The sequence below is a fragment of the Pocillopora verrucosa genome, chromosome 12, assembly GCF_036669915.1.
Source record: "Pocillopora verrucosa isolate sample1 chromosome 12, ASM3666991v2, whole genome shotgun sequence".
NCBI lineage: Eukaryota > Metazoa > Cnidaria > Anthozoa > Scleractinia > Pocilloporidae > Pocillopora > Pocillopora verrucosa.
Window position 1 is genome coordinate 20468723 of NC_089323.1, and position 19478 is coordinate 20488200.

Genomic DNA, 19478 nt, shown 5'->3' on the forward strand with positions numbered 1-19478 from the left:
GAATGTTTTGGCGCCAAAAGAAGTGAAGTGAGCCTTCTTTGTTCACGTCGTTTTAATTTGTTATGTTAATTTGAAATATATCTTTCATCCGTCTGCTATCGTCTGATTGCGGTTAACTTAAATCACTCTTTAGCTATGCTTGAGATATTTTAAGCACATGGCATTAAACTTGTATCAAACGGATGAGTCTACAAGGGTTTGTTTTTCTTTTTTTCGGCGGCGTGCTGAAACAAGCTCCTCTCAGCTTCGAGCCTGTTCTTTCGGCACGCTTCTTCGTTGTTCCGGCGTCCTTATTTCTTTTTGAACGTCAAATTTCCCTTTGTTATATAAGAGAGAAAAACAAGCCACGTGTAGTAATTTGAACTTAAAAGGATCAGGCAATGTTATGTAAATGCAGCGAAAAAAATTTTTGTTGCAAGAACCCAATGTTATGTAAATTAATATTGTCGTGACGTCACTAACAAGAAAAAACTTGCAAGAAGCTATAAGATAGAGAGAATTCTCAATATTTTTTTACCAAAAGGCAGTTTCACAATTTGATAGTCTTGTAGGAAAACTTTATGGTTTTCAAATTTTAAAAAATTATCGGACAATAGCAAACGCAATTTTGGCGGGCATTTTACAATTTATTCAGTCGTAATTGTCTTGATAAATACATTACCGAAGGCGGGAAATTCATTCGATCAGTTTAAACCTCCGTAGTCACCCGAGCAGAGCAGCGCTGGTTTAAAAATGGCCGACTTCCTGACGATTTCCCTTCAGAAAAGTGGAATATACTTCCCTCAACCAGGATCAAAGCTATTTTCAGTGAGTAAACAGATGATCAGGCCTGTTCCAAAGCTCGAAGATGTTTCTGAACAATTAAACTTGCCGCAGAAGCAAAGAACTTCAGTCATTGTCTGGTCACCTCCAACAACACCGACGAACGAAGTCACGCCGCCTTCTCCTCCACAAACTCCAACAACTCCAACTGGAACCATTCTAAGCTACTCTCCGACTTCACCGAATGTTATTCCACCAAGAGGCAGACCCAGAGCGGATGTAGTAAACATTCTGATGAAGGAAGGCCAGAATTCGTATTCTTCGATCCGATGCGATGTGTGCCATCGAGTTTTCCCGCGCGAAAAGTCTCTGCAAGCTCACAGGAGAACACACAGCGGCGAAAGGCCTTACGTTTGTGATTTCCCGAACTGTGGGAAAGCTTTTGTCCAAAGTGGCCAATTGAAGACTCATCAAAGGCTACATACAGGCGAAAAACCGTTCGCTTGTTCCGCTCAAGGTTGTACCACTCGATTTACACATGCTAACCGCCATTGCAGCATTCATCCGTATGCAAGCCTGAAGCGTATCTTTACCGATATTCCGCTGAAAGAAATCTTGAAAAACGAGAATTCCGAGCCTAACGAATACAAAGCGGCTGTTTTACAATGGCTGGCTAACTACGAGCTTGATAAAGAGGAGCGAAATCCTGCAAAGGTTCAAGAGAAAGTCATGAAGCGGAAGGTAGAAAAGGAAATCGCTAGGCAGCAAGTTGTTGAAAGAAAGAAATCAAGAATTGAAGCAAGAAAGCGAATGGCTGAGGCAAAAGAAAGATGGTATGGAGCTATGGCTCTCGTAGAACTTGCTGATACTCAATTTAACTTTAATTAACCAGAAACAAATCCAATTTTCGAACTTTGGTGTCATTTCACTTGGTGAAATAAACAACATTTTGGCGCGCAAAGTTTAAATGGCTTTTATGTTATTGTATAGTGTTGCAATGTATCTGATCTAATCTGATCAATTTTTCTTTACTTTGTGAGTGAAACGTGTTCTAGTTAACTTAAAACGGATAGGTTTTACTTCAGAAGCATTGTAGCTATTTTTACAACTGACAACTCGTGGAAAAGTACTTTCAGTATGTAAATGAGTGGTAGTTATTCAATGGTAGTAACTGAAAGTTCATGATTTCAAGTGTTTACCGTGTGACTTGCGAAAAGAATTAGCTGTACATAAGAAAAAGCATCGCACTTTTAGATGAGATTTACGTAAATATATTCGCTCTACATAGTTTGTAAAAATTTCCTAAAATTATCCACATCATTCACGTTAGTCATTCATAGACACAAAATTTGAAAAATGAAAAACTGAGTTCCTTCATGCATTGATAAATAATTTTGGTTTTTTCAGTTGAATATGTTTTCTGTAACTTTACAAGGATACAGTTTTATAAAAACAGTGGAATAAGTCTAAAGTTAACAATCTGGGTCTTTTTTAAGTGACTTAACTTTATTCACAATAAAAAAGTTATAATAGACATACTGTGTTGTCTCTGTACAAGTAAATGATACAGCCATTTCATTTTTTTTTTCTTCCTGTAACCTGCTGATCATACTATATTTGGACATTTTCGTGATCACAATAATGTATTTCCTGTGTGAATTGTAATACAAGCACTAAGTGGCTTGATAGCTGTGACAGCCTGAACATAATTGCTCTGTCACCCCAGGTTTTTGAGCCCCCTCTTCTGAAATTTCAGTGTCCAAATTTACAAATCTGTTTGAAAAGATGGACTACAACACCTAATATAAATTCATCTTAAATTTGAAAGCAGCCTCAAAAAAATTCATACAGTAGATTTGAAAAGGTGACATTTCATTTTAATGCAAAATTATAGCCTCTAGCAGCCTTGAGTTCATTTTAAATCTAATAGTGAGAAGAAAATTGCTAGTTAAAAAACTCATTAAAACAAATATTGTCAAGGCCCAAGGTATGGCCAATTTGCTCCATTGAGTAATGCTGATATTCCACCCAGATAGCTTCAGCAATAAATACCTAAGATTATAACAAGTACTCCATTGGACTGCACTCTAATTAAATCATACCAACCCTCTCCCCCACCCCCCTACCCCAAGTTATCACTGACAGTGACAAGATGGCTGGATGATAATAACTGTAAATTGCCAACAGAATTTCCAGGGAATAAAAGGTGACAGTAAAATTACTTGAAAATTTCATTTCCGAGCTTCATGCTGCTTTTTTTATGGCTAAGCCACTTAATGTTCCAAAGCACACTTGACATCACTAGATAAGAACAAAAACCTATCACATTTCCAAGAACACCACCATGTGAGATAAGTTTCATAAAAATTATAAAAGGAAAGAACAAGGTGAACATCCAGACACCTTTGCACACAATCTTGGTCAGATAAGGATTTACTGGGAGGCAAAATGATTACACCAAAAACAAAAATGGCCATGTTTTCTTTGCTTGAACCGTCAAAATGTATGGTGGCTGTGTTATGTGCCTCTCATGAGTGTAAAAAATGCTAGAAAATTTATTTAAGTAGAAGTAGCTGCTGCCAGTAACAAAGCAAATGAGCCATACCCGTAATCAAGCAATTTTTTTTTGGCAGTTGCAAACCTAGCGATCCTGATGAGCATGCCACACCTGCTCACAGTAACAGTCATACTCAACCGACTTAAGGTGTATCAGCTCCTTACATGTGTCCAAAAGGTATTTTTACAGCACCCTATGACAACTAGATATAGTGCACTCTTGATCAAGTCTTCCTCAAAACATTTTCAAGTTAAAAAAAGTTGCACGTCTTCAAAGGAAGCAAAAAATATAACTTGCAAATGTGCTTGTTTAAATTTCATCATGTTTAGCACCAAAGATAGAGGCTCTGGTCCAAACTGTTGCTTTTGAGTTTGCACCCAAAATTTCTCCACTGTACTTTCACTGTATTTTAAAACTTGTCAATCAGATTGAAAAAATACAACAAAAACAATAACTTGGTTTCCTCATATAAGATTAATCCACAAGATAGGTTCACAACTCATTCATTAAAGCAGTAAGTAAGCCTTTAACTCCCAGAAGTGATTCACAAGTAACTTCTCCCTGTAATATCCATACATTATCCAGCAAACAGGAAATGAGAATACTCAAACTTATCAGGTAAAAGTTATCTTGATCAGACACCAAATTCTTGTACTAGTTTGCGAGGAAATGTGTGGCAACTACAGGAAAGAATTGACTATCAGATCTTGGAAGTTAGAAGGGTTAATTCAATATTTCTAAGTGAAAACAAATATGTACTCGCATTCTGATATTACATGATACTTAACATTAATAGAGATAGGAGATTGATAGTAGAGGAAAGCAAGTTGGATGAAAAATTGAGCAGAAAAAAAATTATTGTAAGCCATGATAGTAAAGAAATAGTTAGCAATTACCCACCAAAATGGATGTGAAACTTTACCAAGCCACAAAACAAAGTAATTATCCACAACTTTCGCCAACACTGAGGTGAATAATGATTTTAGTATGTACCACACAAAAACCCAAGAATTAATTTATTTCTACCAATGTATAAAATGGTCAGACTTTAACTCTTGATGGATGATTTTGCCTCTTCAGCTGCTGAGGTGAATAGTACTTGCTAATCACTTTCTAACTAGCCAATCAGCCCATGTGAAAAGCACTGTTCGCTTGTGAGGTATATACTAAGAAAAGATATTGCTGCAATATTCTCTCAACATCATGAATAAACAAATTACTTTTTGTACCCTGAAAACTAAGTACAAAAATTTTTTTTCAAAATGTATAATATAAGAACTGTGAAGTTTAATAGAAACCTACAGCACCAATCACTTGCTGATTCCACCCCCTAATTATATCTCATTTTATAGATTTCTCTTTCCCTTTCATTCATTTACATTTGCACAATATTTGTTTAAATTTGTGTTTGATTAAATCATTAAAATATTGGTTGATTTGGCACAGAGCCAGCTTCCACTAGCTCTCTGCTATGTATTTACCTGAAACAAGAAAACATAAAAGTTGTCAGCAAATTTGCTATCAATTAAGAAAGCAAGTTGTATCAAATGACAAACAATGAAATTGGTGAACAATTAAAACAACTATTCAAAAACAAACCTCAAAACAAATCTACAACCTACCAGTTGTAAACCTCTTTTTAACAAGAGATAGTTTGTATTCTTGACATCTCAACTCAAAATTCAACTTAGAAATTGTAGCACCATTGCATGTAAACTGAACAGCAATTCGTGAAGGTGTACTTGGACCTTGTGTTAAATCAAACCTTGCTCTCAGTGTACCTAACAATAATAATAATAATAATAATAAAAGTCAAAATTAAAGTACCATATTTGCTCAACAAATTACTGCTGGCTTTATTAAGTTTGTTTTGTAACTCTGGTGTGGCACTTATTGACTTAGAACTGAAAAAATTGCAATTTACCTTTGAGAAGTTGAAATCAATATTGTGTAAAATATTAGAGTTAAACACAAGAAAAAACAATCAAAGCAAAATATAAGGCTGAATTGAGCCACTGGCTTGTACCAGCCCATTATTTTTTGGAAGAAATATAATTAGTTAAAATAGGATTTTTCATGATTGATCACCTTGAGTTTCTGATGTGTTGGAAACTTCTTGCAGTTTCCAAAATGCTCTTTGGTGTTCAGCAGACCTAAAATAAATTCATTACTCAATCATCACGGGCATTCACTTACACTAACTATCTTCTAGTAAGTACAACAGACAATAACAAAATCTACCACATGAAACACTAAAATATAGACAAAAACTTTTGTTCAGACCCCAACACAATCTTCCTATATCATTGTCTCAGTGGACATAAAATCCTAACAAAGGACTCTTATCCTGATCCTAAGGGAGTCCTCAACTAGGTGTTCCCTTTCCTCTTATCCCCTCTCTCCCTGATCATTAAGACTGCATTTATGGAAAAAAAATTGTTTGCTTATCACTTACCAAGTAGCTGATGGTTTGGATTGCATGATGGTAACTCCACCATTCATAGGTACCACCACAGATAAGTTGCTAATTGAACAAGGAGCTGACATACAGGATGGATTATAGCGATAATCAACCCTTAGATCTGTTGCTTCCTCCTCACATTTCCAGTAACTACACAGCTGAAGGGGAGTTGTTGAAAAGCCATTTGTTCTGACCTAAAAATTACACAAACACTTAGTAACAAGTTGAATCAAACAATAACCAACAGAGACTTGTGTACTTTACAAATGCAGAGCATTATCAGTGAAAGGATTTGCCAAAATATCAGCTTCTTATCACATGCAATGAACTATTAATCAGAGATTCAGGGAATATTTCAACAAATTAATAACTTCAATGTTCTGTCCATAAAATAAAGAATCAATGCATTAAACCTCCAAATTTGGGATATAGAAGTCACACATCACTACTTATAAAACTAACTAATAGCGTCACAGTTTTGAAATTTAGCTATTTTCCATTTGGTCCCTAGGAAAGACTAGCATCCAATTTCTCCTCAAAATATCACCCATGCTCTTGATTGTAAAACACTTTCTCCTCAGCAGCACCTCAGAAAATTTCTAGAGAACAGCATGGAGAATATGCAAACTGATGTTAGAGTGTAAAGGGTTGATAGCGAAAAAAGTTCATCCCTACCTCATATTTGATAATTTCAATATTGTAATGGGTACTTGCTCCTTGTTCAGATTGTTTTTTGAGATGATCAGCCAGAGAAGCCATATTAAAATCATAAGTGACACCGTCACCACCACTTAGCTGTCCTTTGCTGAATACAAAACACAAATAATAATAAATTTTAGACAGTTCTTTCCTTTCAATTGGCTTTTTCAACACATATCTCAAGTCTATCAGATAATATAATTTTTGCTTGGGGTTAATTTTTTTTTTTCCAACAAATGTATCCTTACCTTGCAAAGTTAGTTTCAGACATACCTATTAATCAAAGCCTTGTTTGGTAAGATCTGCTCAAGACATGATGTTCCACGTATGAGGAAACTAAGCATTGGAGCATTTTCTACATCATAAATGAGCGGAAGTACACTGGCTGGAAATGATACGGTAATATCACCTGTGACCTTCACCATACACCTGACAATACAAAAATTAAGAATTTTATAACAAAGCTTACAAAATTCATCCCTGGATATGATATTTAACCATCATAATTGTTACACAAAAAAACACAAGTCAGCTTAGTTTGAAATCATTCTAGCCTGAATTTCATTTTAATCTAGGACCACTGCCCAATCATTGAGGCCCATGGTGACAGTGAATGTGTCAAAAAAATCTAATGTCAAATCCAAAAGTATTGAAATGAGTGAGCGTGCATGCTCAAAACAGACCAGTTAAGAGGGTGTAACCAACATTGGACAAACAAAATTAAACCACAGACAAACTCCTTTGAAAATTTCCATCAGTTTCATTTGAATTGACAATCAAAAAGTTTCAGTCCATTTTTTTCACTTAATTAACATTTCCTTGAAAGTGGAGCCTATAATTGGAAAAGCAGGTTGTTCATTTGGTGCCAGAGAAGTCAGAGAATTCCTGAGCTACAACAGAATTCTATGGCTACATTTTGATGACCTGAACCCTTTTTAATTCAGAAATTAAGAATTTACATATAGTATCCTTTCTGTTAAGTTAATTTGTCCCCTTGCTACTACATTGCTTATCAAAACCCATGAAACTGCATTTGACATAACATATAAACAATAAGAAAAGAAAATAAACAAATAAAGTTCTCACTTGCTCTGATCACTTCCTCTAAAGAATGCATTCACAGACTCAATAAATGCCACTGCAATAGGAAGACTATCATCCTTTTTACCTAGGACAGTACTAGCTGCCCCTTTGGCAAACACCACACTCGACATGGTGGGGAGTCCTCCAACTGTTTTGGACCTCACTAGGGCAGGTACATTTTCTTGTGAGCTTCCAAGAGAAGATGATGTTGTAGCTCTGTTGAGTGCCTGTTGGCCAGTACTTGATGTTGAACCCATGTAACTTACAACAGGTTGTTTTGAAGGGCTATTAGGATTGCCATGTTCACCAGGGAGGGAACTGTTTTGTGAATCAGAAGGTTCTGTGCTGCTAGTAGTTACTGGTGTAAAGTCAGCCAAGCAGCTAAACAGCTCAGCTGAATATGATGTTGTAGACGATGATGATGTTGATGAAGGTGGCTTGTTTGTCTGACCAGGAGGAAACAACAATGAACCAGAAGACCGTGGCTAGAAAAAAAAGAAAAAGAAAAAAAAATTGCAACAAAAAAGTTAAAAAAGGCCACTCTTAATCATATTTCTCCCACCAAACCCACAAAAACCTTTTTTTTTCATCAAATACCTACCTGTGGTCTTGGTCTTGGTACTGCACTACCAACAGATGCAGAACGAGGGAGTTCTGTTCCTGGAGGTGGCTTGAGGAGAAGCAAAGAATTACTGCTGTCACTTGCTGAATTAGATCCTGTTGGAAACATGATTCCTGTATCACTTGGACTTGTCTCTGACACTGTTGAGAAACATTTGATTTTAACTTGCTTTGTATATACATGCTCAAATTGCATGAATGACCACAATTAGTCCTTTCCTAGACTTTTTAAATCAAACTTCATACCTCCAGCAACTGACGAGTCATTTTCTGCTACTTTGTTAACTGTACCTGCCCCCTTCTTGGCTGGTAAGGGAGGAGGAGGTTCAGAAGATTCTTCCTGAACTATGCTTCCCTTTTTGGCGGGCAGCAGGGGAGGAATATCACAATATTCTGCTTCTGTATTTTCACTGGAATCTACATTGGAAATGATCATTCAGTGAATTAGACTGGACAATATCCATCTCTGTTATGATAGTGGCATGCAGTTTAACTCCACTCACAGTTTGAGTAAGTCATTTTCTTCCAACAACATTTTATAAGGATCTCAATGCAAATAAAGCAAGGTAAGCATCGCCAATGACTATAAAAGCTTCAAACGTGAATGAGTTATTGGGTAACAACATCACTGTAAAAACTCATCATGTCAATCTATCAGATTTTTTTTTCGTAAAAATAATTCTTTTAATTTCCAACAAAGTTTTTAAGGATCTCAAAGGGAATAAGCGGTTAGATTTAAAAAAAAAAAACACTTGGCTTTCTAGACAAGATCTTTAGTAAAAAAAATTATTTTTTACATCCAGCAAAGGTATAAGGATCTCTAGACGAATAAAGCAAGGTAAACATCACCAATGACCAAAAAAGCTTTAAACACAAACAAATTATTGTGTGACAACAACACTGTAAAGTGTTGGTTGCCAATGACCCAAGCTTTTTTTGAGATCCACATAAACTTTGTTAGAAATAAAAAGAATCGTTTTTTTACAAAAGATCTTTTCTAGAAAGCCAAAATCTCTTTGAAAAATCTGACCAATTGACATGATGAGTCTTAAGAGTGTTGTTGTCACACAATAATTTGTTCATGTCTAAAGCTTTTATAGTCATTGGCGATGTTTACCTTGCTTTATTTGCCATGAGATCCTTATAAACTTTGTTGGAAACAAAGAGAGTTGTTTTTTCACTAAAGACCTTTTCTAGAAAGCCAGGTTTTCTTAAAAAAATCTGACCGATTGACCTGATGAGTCAATAACTTGTTTGCGCCTGAAGCTTTTATAGTCATTGGCAATGTTTACCTTGCTTTATTTGCCATAAGATCCTTATAAACTTTGTTGGAAGAAAAACAATTTGTTCAAAGCCACCTTTTAAGTATACAACACAACATGTAAAACTTGTGAACAGTGATACCTAAGCTTGTAGATGACGGCAAAGCCCCAGCTAATGATCTTAAGTCTCCAGAACTTTGTGTGTTGGGTTCTGGGTCAATTATACTTGAAGTGCCATTTTGGGAGAGTTGAAGTGAATTTCTTTGTGATCCAGATGTCATAGAATCACTACTAGCAAAATTTGTTTGACTAAAATCTATGTCAAGCAAATCATCACTTGAACGTGACCTGTTGGAAAAGCAAGACATTGGATAAGTGTGCAAAATTTGATATGGTAAATAATACGGCATAATGATACAATGAACAACAAATTAATGCGGCTTGGGAAAACCAATTAACAATAAAACATGGTGCCAAAAGTTAAGTTTGGTCATGTACATGGATATTTCAATAACCCTTTACTGTGGGGGAAGCTGTAGTAATTGCATACAAGGAAAGACATAATCTTCTCACGATTTAATATTTGAAGCATGGCTTGAAGACCTGGATCTGTTTTTCATGCCTTCACCTAGAGACAAAAAACATGTTTGTAAGAAACCATGTCTCCAATGTTCAAAGCAAAAAATTTAACAACATATCATCAACTTACCTGATGAAGAACTTAAACTTTTACGCTGAAAGGAGAAACAAAAAGAAAAATAAACAATCATGTAGGTGTAAACTAATATAAATGTGCCTCATGGGAAAATACTTACGAAGAAAAATTTTGATGGGCTATTGGGCAAGAATCTCATTTTATCAGGAAAAGCATTTTTGTTTTTCGACTTGAACAATAGATTTCCCATCAGAGGATTATGAAAAAAAGGAAAACTAACCATTGTTGAAGGCGAAGAAAGACTAAGTGTTCCAGTAATTTTCTTTATTTCATCAACTGAAGCTGTCTGTGGAACCTTATCAGCCTCCACTGGGTTTATAACAACTTGCAGTTTTCGAGGCTCATCTTGATGAAATAAAAAAATTATTTTAATAAGTTCAGCATAGGTTAGGGCAACCGTCATGAAACAAATAAAAAAATTAGCAATCATTGCTGAATATTACATCAAAAAGTGATTCTGATGGCTGAATATTCTCAGCTCAAGCCATGTTCTGACACACTTAACCCTTCACACCCTTACATTGGTATTCATATTCTCCATTCCTATCTCTATACATTTCCTAAGGTGCTAACAAGGAGAATTTGCTTGACAATTAAGAGCTTCTTTAGTCGGGTGATTATTTCTTTTATTCTTGTGACCTTAATAAATGATTCTGGGATGATAATGTAAGGAGAAATTAGATGCTGGTCACTCTCAGGGACAAAAGGTAGACTGGGAGAGGTCATGGTTACCTTGTTTTCTGATCAAAACATCAACAATTTCATATCTCTATGTACAGTAATAATAACAATAATCCACAAAGTTCTGAATCTGGTCTTGCAAGACTCAATGTGTATTGATTGGATGAAAAATATTTTCCTTGCTAGATAATCAGCTAAGGATTTTTCATTTCAGACAAGGATTTCAAAAGGCAGACCAAGGCACACTTGTGTTACTCCATTTAAGTAAAGGACTTACCATCGTCTGAATCTGAATCAGAAGATGAACTATTCCCCCCTGATTTGGTACCTAGGTCATTATCAAGGAGAGATCAAATGCAAATATGGGAAAAAATCATATATTTGAATATAGTGAAATAGAAATTCACTAACAGCACACAGTAGTAATAGATGCTAACAAGTGTGGCTCTTGGTTTTTTATTGTTTTGATAGATATCAACTGCTCTTCATTCCATTATTTGTTGTTCCTTGGTATGAATTAAGAAGAAAAGAGGTCACAAAAAAAGTACATTTTATACACTGGCATGAAATACTTCAGATTCAAAATTTACATATGTATACAAATATTGTGCAATGATCATATCTTCCCATGAAAGTCTTTACTTTCTTGAAGTCAATAATACAAGGATACTTTCTGAATCAGGAGGTCTTATTCTGTATCCCTCTTCATCTACTTCAAATGATGATGACTGTAAAAGGAAATCAAAAAGAGATTATACATACAATTCACAATAATCCATGACTCTAACAATGAACTGCCCCACAGAAAGTTGTATCACTTGAAACTTGCAGAATTTTAAGTACCTCAGTTTTCAACAGTTCAACATATGTAATGACTTTGGTGATCTTTCTTCCAACAGTGGTGGAGTGTGATCATATCAAGGAAAAAAATGATTACATATCATGAAGAGAGGCAAAAACTTACCACATCCCCTCCTTCACTTGAAGGTGAGTCACTGTTAAAAAAATAATAATAATAATTAGTGAAGAAGGCTGAAAAAACATTCAGCAAGGTGTGCTTCAACAAGAAATTTTTCCAAGTCTTGTAATGGCACACTAACTTACACTGAACCATTTTGAGATTTCTCTTTCTTTGCCTTCTTTTTCTTTTTCTTCTTTTCCATTCTCTTCAGTGTTATCGGAAATCCTACAACACAAAAAAGTATCTATGTCACCCTCTCTCATTTTCCATTCTTTCTTGGCAGGACCTACAGTTTCTCATAGAAGTAACACACACACTTTTTTTTTTAAGTAGTACCTGATGGATGATGGTGTTTGGGTGCATTTAAGCTGGGTGAGTGATTGTTTGTTATAGCACCTTCTGCTTGTCCAGTGTACTCTTCAAACGTTATAACACCTGCAAAAGAGGGCAACATCAAATTTTACAGATTACATGACTTGAAAAATAAGTCTTACTTAAAAATTACTTTTGTGTCCCATTCTTCCCAAACGGGACACAAAAGTAATTTTTGGTTACTAGGGTGTCTGTTTTTCAGAGTGAAATATAAGAGGGAAGTGTCAAAGAGACATTTCAATTTATTGTAAATTGAATTGCAATAAATCTATTATTCTGTTGATGATTTTTTTTCTGCTCACCACTTTTCAGCCTGACAAGGTACTGATATTGTAAGAAGAAATTCCAACTTTCTTTAGATTGAAAGGGTTAACAACCTAAGAATATGTAATCTACATGACGTAAGAGCAATAATGCATGTTAGAAGATTAAAGTCAGCTTATCATAATTTACACGAGTAAGATATTAAGGTAAGAAAGTACTGATATAAGAATTGAAATTTCAACTTCAAAGGCATCTACCTGGAATAGCTTTTCCTGTACCCTTGCTCCTCACAAACTGATCCAACAAATGATGTACTGTTAATGCCTTCACTTGCCCCAAGAACTCCTTGTAGACCTAAGGTAACAAGAAAATGCAGTACATGTTTACTTGGTAGAAAAGTGCAATTTTACTCATGCAAGGGATGAAAGCAAGACACCTTTGTCTGTAAGGAGCAAAAATGATAAAAACATACCTCTTCTATGAAAACTTGCCCTGACTTCTGTGAGTCAATGTACTGTTCAAGGTAGGCAATTATTACCTTCAAATGTTCCTCGTCAAGCTTCTGGAATTTCTACAGAGTAAAACAGACCTAAACTTCTTCAAAATTCACTTTGAAGACATCACTATCTAATAAAGATGGCAGTACTGTTGAATCAGAAATTAGCAACCACAAAACCACCTTGTAAACTTGTTGATTCAAGAAAGCCAACATATTGGTGCATTGATACCAATGCATCTACAAGGGAGTTTGTCTTTTTCTCCATTTTCCATGCCATCACTTACATGATGCATTTTTTTCCCACTCTAGACCAATGGAAGCCTAGAAAACATAAGTGTTGCCTGTGGTTATGGGGGCTCATGGAATATTCTCAAAAGACTGCCTGAATTTGCAGAGAAAGTAAGTACTCAGCACTCCCTACATTAATGAAAGTGCCCCGGATTCAGGTGACAATTCATATTAATATAAAGGTGTTGAACCTCTACATGCTGGTAGGAGCTGAGATGTAAAATGAAACACCCAGCTGGCAGATGAAAGAGCTGAAGAGAATCACATGCTGACCATGATTGTAATAATAATAATGATAATAATAATAATAATAATAATGACAATGATCATAAATACAGTAATCATGTGAATTCATACCTTGGAAGCATCAACCATCTTGTCATGAAAGTCATTTCTAATTATTTCCCTCTTTTCAACAAGAAGTTTATACTCTTCAGCTAAACAAAAATGCAGTGAACAACAGACATGAGAAAGTTCCAACAAGTGTGGGGAAAAGGTTATAACACTTATCCACAAACCATATGAAATGACATTTATTAAAAATGACTGGTACCTACACTCACAAAGTCATTAAAAAAATGCAATGTACTATCTACAGTTTAAAACAAGGGGTTCATTCAAATCCCTTTTGAGGCTCTCACAAGCAAGTGTGAATCCAACTTTTTTTATGTGTAGGCTTCACACACCAGCCATAAAGCATGTGAAAACACCCACTAAAAATTATCACTTTCTTTTCAATTGCATATGACATTTTCAAGATAAATAGGTGTGAAAAACATGCAAAGACTGTGTCTGGACTTTACTATCACAAGTACCTGGGTACACACACAAAGCTATGTAATATTTAGTTTCTATTTAGTCATAGAGGATGTTCCCCTGTTGTTTTACATCACATTTCATCAGAAAAGCCTGAATCTGACAAAAAAATGAGAGGAATAAATCAAGAGCTTTGCAGTACCTGCTTTCTTCATTTTTGCTTCAGCCTGCAATTTTTGGAAACAAAATACAGATAATATTAGCAAAAGTCAGACTAAACTCTTTCAAAGTTTACTCTCCCATTTAGTGATTATACGTTTCCCTCTTGGCTGACTGTAAGAATTTTAAGTCATATCAAACAAAGTCTCCTGTGAGATATTTTCTTTTTCCTTATAACCTGTCTACTTCACAATGTACTAACATTGTAAAGACACTCAATCAGTTGATCACTCCTACAAGAAAAAGGGTTAAAGAAAAGACAAATTCAGGGTACAACTCCAAAAACTGAGAGGGCTACAATATACTGTACTTACAGTTTACACTAAGTATAGGACAACACTAATATTCCCCAAATTGATATTTAGCTATAATTATTCTCATTAATTGTCTTCTTGATGTTAAATTACTACTGTAAGGGAAATTCTGTCCTAGTCACTCATGGGAGTTTAAGGGTTAACAAACCTTTTCAACATCCTTTGTACCAGATCCATCTTTTCTCGATTTTTCAACTTCTTGACACCTGGCATAGTAAGCCTCCTTGGCCTGTGCACACAGAGGAAAAAAATATACGACTGAGTTAATATAAATGTTCTAAATAAAGTCAAACAGTAGAACGATAAGCAGACAAATTTGAAGGACACACATTGTATCATCAATCTGTAAAATCTTGTATTCATGAAAAAAATTACGTTGTTAATGATCATTACCTTGACTAGATTGGCTGTCATTGTTTGTATGGTCTGTACAATCTCTGCTGTACTGCTAAACTCTTCCTTATACTGGAAAGGTAAAATTTTTAACAAAAAAGAAATTTTATTCATTTGTAAGGTTATCATTATTTTGAATGAGAAACCACAACATCACAACATCCTGACTCCAAATCAAAGAAATATTCTTGCCAAAATCACTGAAGTTGAGGCCTACATTTAAATCTTAAGTTTCTAAGCAGCATCCTAACTGATTAGGAATATGTGTAGATAAAATACAAGCCCTCCCCATCACATGCAAGTGATGGAAACCATTTCCTGGAGGAACTCTTTAGCAGTGGACAGTTTAAACCCAGAAGTACAAGTTGACCATTGTAGTCTGATAGTAGGTGGGATTACTCCTGAATAGTATTGTTGTCTATGACAGTCACAGAGGTTTTAACAACCAGAATGTAAGTCCTCATGAATCAATATCACATGAGAACTTGAGTTAAATCACTCTACTGCCATATGTCTTCTTGGTTGACACTGATACTGAAATCCAGTCAATTTAACATAACATCAGTCACTGCCAGCCACAAGTCCTTTTCAGGACTTCTCTCATTGGAAGTATCAACTTGATGATCAAATTAACTATTTTGTAAACACTTTCATTCATTCATTACAGGTTCCAACCATTCACATAAATTTTATCATTAAATCTTCTTGTTGATCACATGCACATATAGTTTACACTCCAATAAATAAAAAATCAACCTGTTTGTGTCTTTCTTTTTGCTTGTCACCATAATCCTTGAGGTCTTTGATAAGATCTTGAAATCTTGTAACAACTTGTAAATGTGCATTTGCAAGCTTCTCGGTTGCAACCCGTAAGACTCCCCAGAGAGGCTCAAAGGTGCTGAAAAATATAATATCACATTTGCAAATCAGAAAAAAGAGGACATTATTTCCATTGCTTTAATGGGATTTTGTTGCAGCAAGTTTACACATGCTGCAGCATTTTTTCCCTAAATCAGTAAAGAAAATGTGATTGAAACTTTCAATTAACAAAAAACCAAAGTTGCATAGTAATTCACTATGTCTCTTAAAGTAATTTAAAACCTTTCTAAAACACTTTTATAGCAGTTACTAAAATTCTAGATTTAAGGAGTAACACTTCAGCATCATTTACAATTCTTATCAAATATATCATAATATCTAACATTCTGACTGGTGATGCCCAGATAAACAGATACTTGGTAATCTTTCACACATTTCATAACTTCATTAGACTGAGAAATATTTTAAATATGATATTTGATATATTGTTTAAATTTTCACTTCCAGCAAAAGTTTGAAATTATTTTAAACAGACTTTCTTTTTATTAAGCTCTTTAAAAAGAAATGTTTATTTGGCTTTGTGTTACAGATTCTAGGCTTTTTATCCTAACAGCAGAAATAATTATGTTCCAGTTCAGAACTATTTTCAATAAACATATTATAAAATTGTATGAAATGTATTTTTTTTAAATGTTTTTTTGTTGAAACAAAAATGAAATGTTTGTTCCATTTTAGAGTTTTATTAGGACTAATTAAGGCAGAAAGCAGCTGTATATTAATTCCTGCCGGTTTGCAACCATTATAGCCATTTATTAACTGGATTGACTTCTGAACAGCAGAAAATACAATTATGTAAATTTCTTAAAATGTATTTTTCAAACATGTGGTCTGCTATTGAATAGAAAAAAATTACCCCGACTTTTCATTTCAATTTTGAACATTTTCACAAATACATATACAAGATGATTGGAAACTTATGCTTTTTTGCATGAATATTCTAAACTTAACTGGTGATAACTGTATTTCAAACTCTTCTGCAAAATCAGGAAAACCTACATGTAGGTTCAAAAGCTACATCATTGCACATATAGATTGTCCTAGCTTCAATTTCCCCTTCTTAGAGAAAAACCCTTTAAACTTTCCCAACTTGAGAAAGAGTAGAAATTGGGCCACAGATTCCAATCTTGCTGTGAAAGGCCACCTTCTCTGACCTGACTAAGAGATGGCCATGATACAAAATTGCCTCAAATGGTGAAATTTTCTAAAATATACACCAGGGGTTTCCATGAGAGCTGGCAAAAACCAGCAAAATTCCTGTTCTATGTAATGCAAAATTGCCACCTATTTCCTCTGTAATTAACAAAGCTGGAGTAAGGATCAAACTTCCATAAGCCACCTACTGTGCAGTTTTTGCCTTTTAGTTAAAAACCTTATTGAAACCTCGGCACTTAAGGTGAATGAGGTTTGAAACCAAAAATGGAAATTCTCCCTAGTAATATTCACTTTTTGAAATCTCTGATATTTTATTCCTCCACCAGAGGTCACCCAGAAGATGCTTGCTATATTATTGGTACTATACGTGTAATAGATACCCCAAGGTCATGTTTTGTTACAATGGAACACAACACTTGTAAAGTTATTATGATATGAAAGCCTCTCTGATAGCATTAGTTGTGACTTTCTGGGTTATATATTCACCAAACAGTTTCTTGCTGATTTACTGTAATCCCTACCATAGAACTACCATGTGAAGATCTTTTTAAATACTGTTACACAAATCATATTTTAGGATAGGTTTCAACCAATACATTACTGATGACAGCCTAAGTTTGAATCTGTCTTATTTCAAAATCTACAATTGTAAGTTTCTTATCTCACTCACTGTTTAGCAGAATATTTTCTTTGTGCCATACATGCTTCAACAATTGACATCACAAATTAAATTTATCTACATAAAACTTATTAACCGCATTTAAATATTTCTAAAGAGCTAAAAGGAAAGAAATCTCTTCCCTGTAATTGAATGTCCACAACAAAAAATAACAATATGTGTACTTATGTCCTCAATGTGTGTTCTCAGACACAGACAAGGGAAAACAGTATTGAGAAATCTTCTAAAAAGGTTTTTTTTCCTACTAGATGTAGATAAAGCGATAAAAAATATATTTTATTACAATCATCATTAGTTCACCCTGTAAGAATCTGAGAATTCACCTGGATTACTGCAACCGAGGTTTTGAAATTGGCCCGTTTCTACCAAAGTTGATGTGCGAGCATACCACAAAGAAATAAACAACATTCAGAAAATAATAAAAAGCTAGTGGATTTGGTGTAAAGGGCGAAAGTCTCAGCTAAACTGGTCAACTACGGTTTCCAAATACGGTATCTTGCTCAAAGTTGTTGATATAAACAGAATAAATTCGCACGGAGTATGACAGCCCATTGTGGTTATTTTAAAACACATTCAAATTTAATTTATAATTTTTGGTTTCTATTATGATACAATTTCTACAGTAAGGGAAGAAACAGCCACTTTTCCCCGCCTAAACTTCGCTAACCCTGTAGGACAACATTACGCACTCATGGACAAGCAAGAGCTTATATCGGCAAAAATTTCAAGCTCCCGTCCTCCGAAAGCACAACAATTTCAAACCACAAAATTTTTTAATCCATTACGAACAACATTAACATGGACAGCTTCCTCTGACTTACCCTAGCTGTGTCACTTGAGTTGCAGATTTCGCTAATTTCAGGAGTGATTTAGCATAGACTTCCTCTACAGCAGATCTGAAAGTCGAAGGTAGAATTTGAAATTGCTCATAATCATACATTAAACACATCTCGACCACAAAGTTCTCACGAACAAAATTTTAGCCAAACATTGTGCCCACCTTTCGCGTAAAAATTCAACAAGCTTACAGCTTGCATTGTTTCCATATTTCATGTTATGATAGAGCACGTCGAATCCAGCATTTCTTTCCCCCTGAAAGCCGTGAAAATAAAGAAAGAAATTATTGTAGCATCACGCTCCGGATGTCAAGCAGCTACATCGACGATGCGCTGGAAAACGCTAATTTCAAATGATAAACACACCCAAAAATGGTCCTCAAATAGCACCATTTTCTATCTCAAGTCTAGAACCTGGTTGTCAATCCTTAAATATATCATTTAGGTTACTAGAAGGTATCCACCAACAACATGGCAGCTTCGCGAGCGGAAGAAGCCGTCAACAGGCATCTCCAGTTTTTTTGCAGTCACCATGGACGCGATGACCTGGGACGATCTGTGGGAGATTTGTCTCTGATTGTCTCTTACAGTGTAAGAGTTATTGAAAATTAGCAAATTTTACTCCACCACTTCTTTCTCCAAAGTATCAATAAAGCTCTTTAAATTTAATTACTTAACATTTTCCACTGAAAGATGCCATTTAACCCCAAAGTGGCAGTATATATCATTAAGCTAAAAGAACTCGTTCGCGTTGTTTCCTCCTGTTTCAAGGAATTTAAACTGTAATGAGCTGGTCTGAGTAATTATAAATTTTACACCATTGAATTAGGTAAAGAAATTGTGAAAGGTAGATTGATTGTTCATGGCTCTAAAATTGGTTATTTGTAAGATCAGTAAACTTGTGATATCACCGCTGAAAACCTCCTGGCCCTGATATAACAGACAATTCAAAACAAACAAACTAACAAACAAACTACATAGCCCGGTTCCCTCCTGAATGCGCCAAAACAACAACGATGGCGATA

The 19478-nt window shown here is 35.0% G+C and overlaps 2 protein-coding genes across 2 annotated transcripts; one reads left to right on the forward strand and one right to left on the reverse strand.

Annotated features, from left to right (window-relative positions):
* Window positions 1–543: 543 nt before the first annotated feature.
* LOC131783372 (zinc finger protein 367) lies at window positions 544–2296 on the forward strand. The gene has a single exon (XM_059100106.2). The coding sequence runs from the start codon at window positions 733–735 to the stop codon at window positions 1648–1650; it is 918 nt and encodes a 305-aa protein (XP_058956089.2). The 5' UTR covers window positions 544–732; the 3' UTR covers window positions 1651–2296.
* Window positions 2297–2617: 321 nt separating this feature from the next.
* On the reverse strand, window positions 2618–18952 carry LOC131783368 (F-BAR domain only protein 2). Its single transcript, XM_059100101.2, has 28 exons — window positions 18820–18952; window positions 18618–18709; window positions 18439–18513; window positions 15664–15805; window positions 14908–14979; window positions 14663–14743; window positions 14184–14208; window positions 13583–13662; window positions 12911–13009; window positions 12696–12792; window positions 12139–12237; window positions 11946–12027; window positions 11806–11836; window positions 11512–11569; window positions 11119–11169; window positions 10381–10505; window positions 10155–10179; window positions 10019–10073; window positions 9588–9793; window positions 8430–8600; window positions 8164–8324; window positions 7566–8047; window positions 6753–6908; window positions 6456–6585; window positions 5775–5974; window positions 5408–5472; window positions 4942–5100; window positions 2618–4800 (listed from the first exon to the last, which is right to left on the reverse strand). Exons 1-28 carry the CDS (start codon window positions 18844–18846, stop codon window positions 4778–4780), a joined length of 3069 nt encoding a protein of 1022 aa, XP_058956084.2. The 5' UTR covers window positions 18847–18952; the 3' UTR covers window positions 2618–4777.
* Between the last annotated feature and the right edge of the window lie 526 nt (window positions 18953–19478).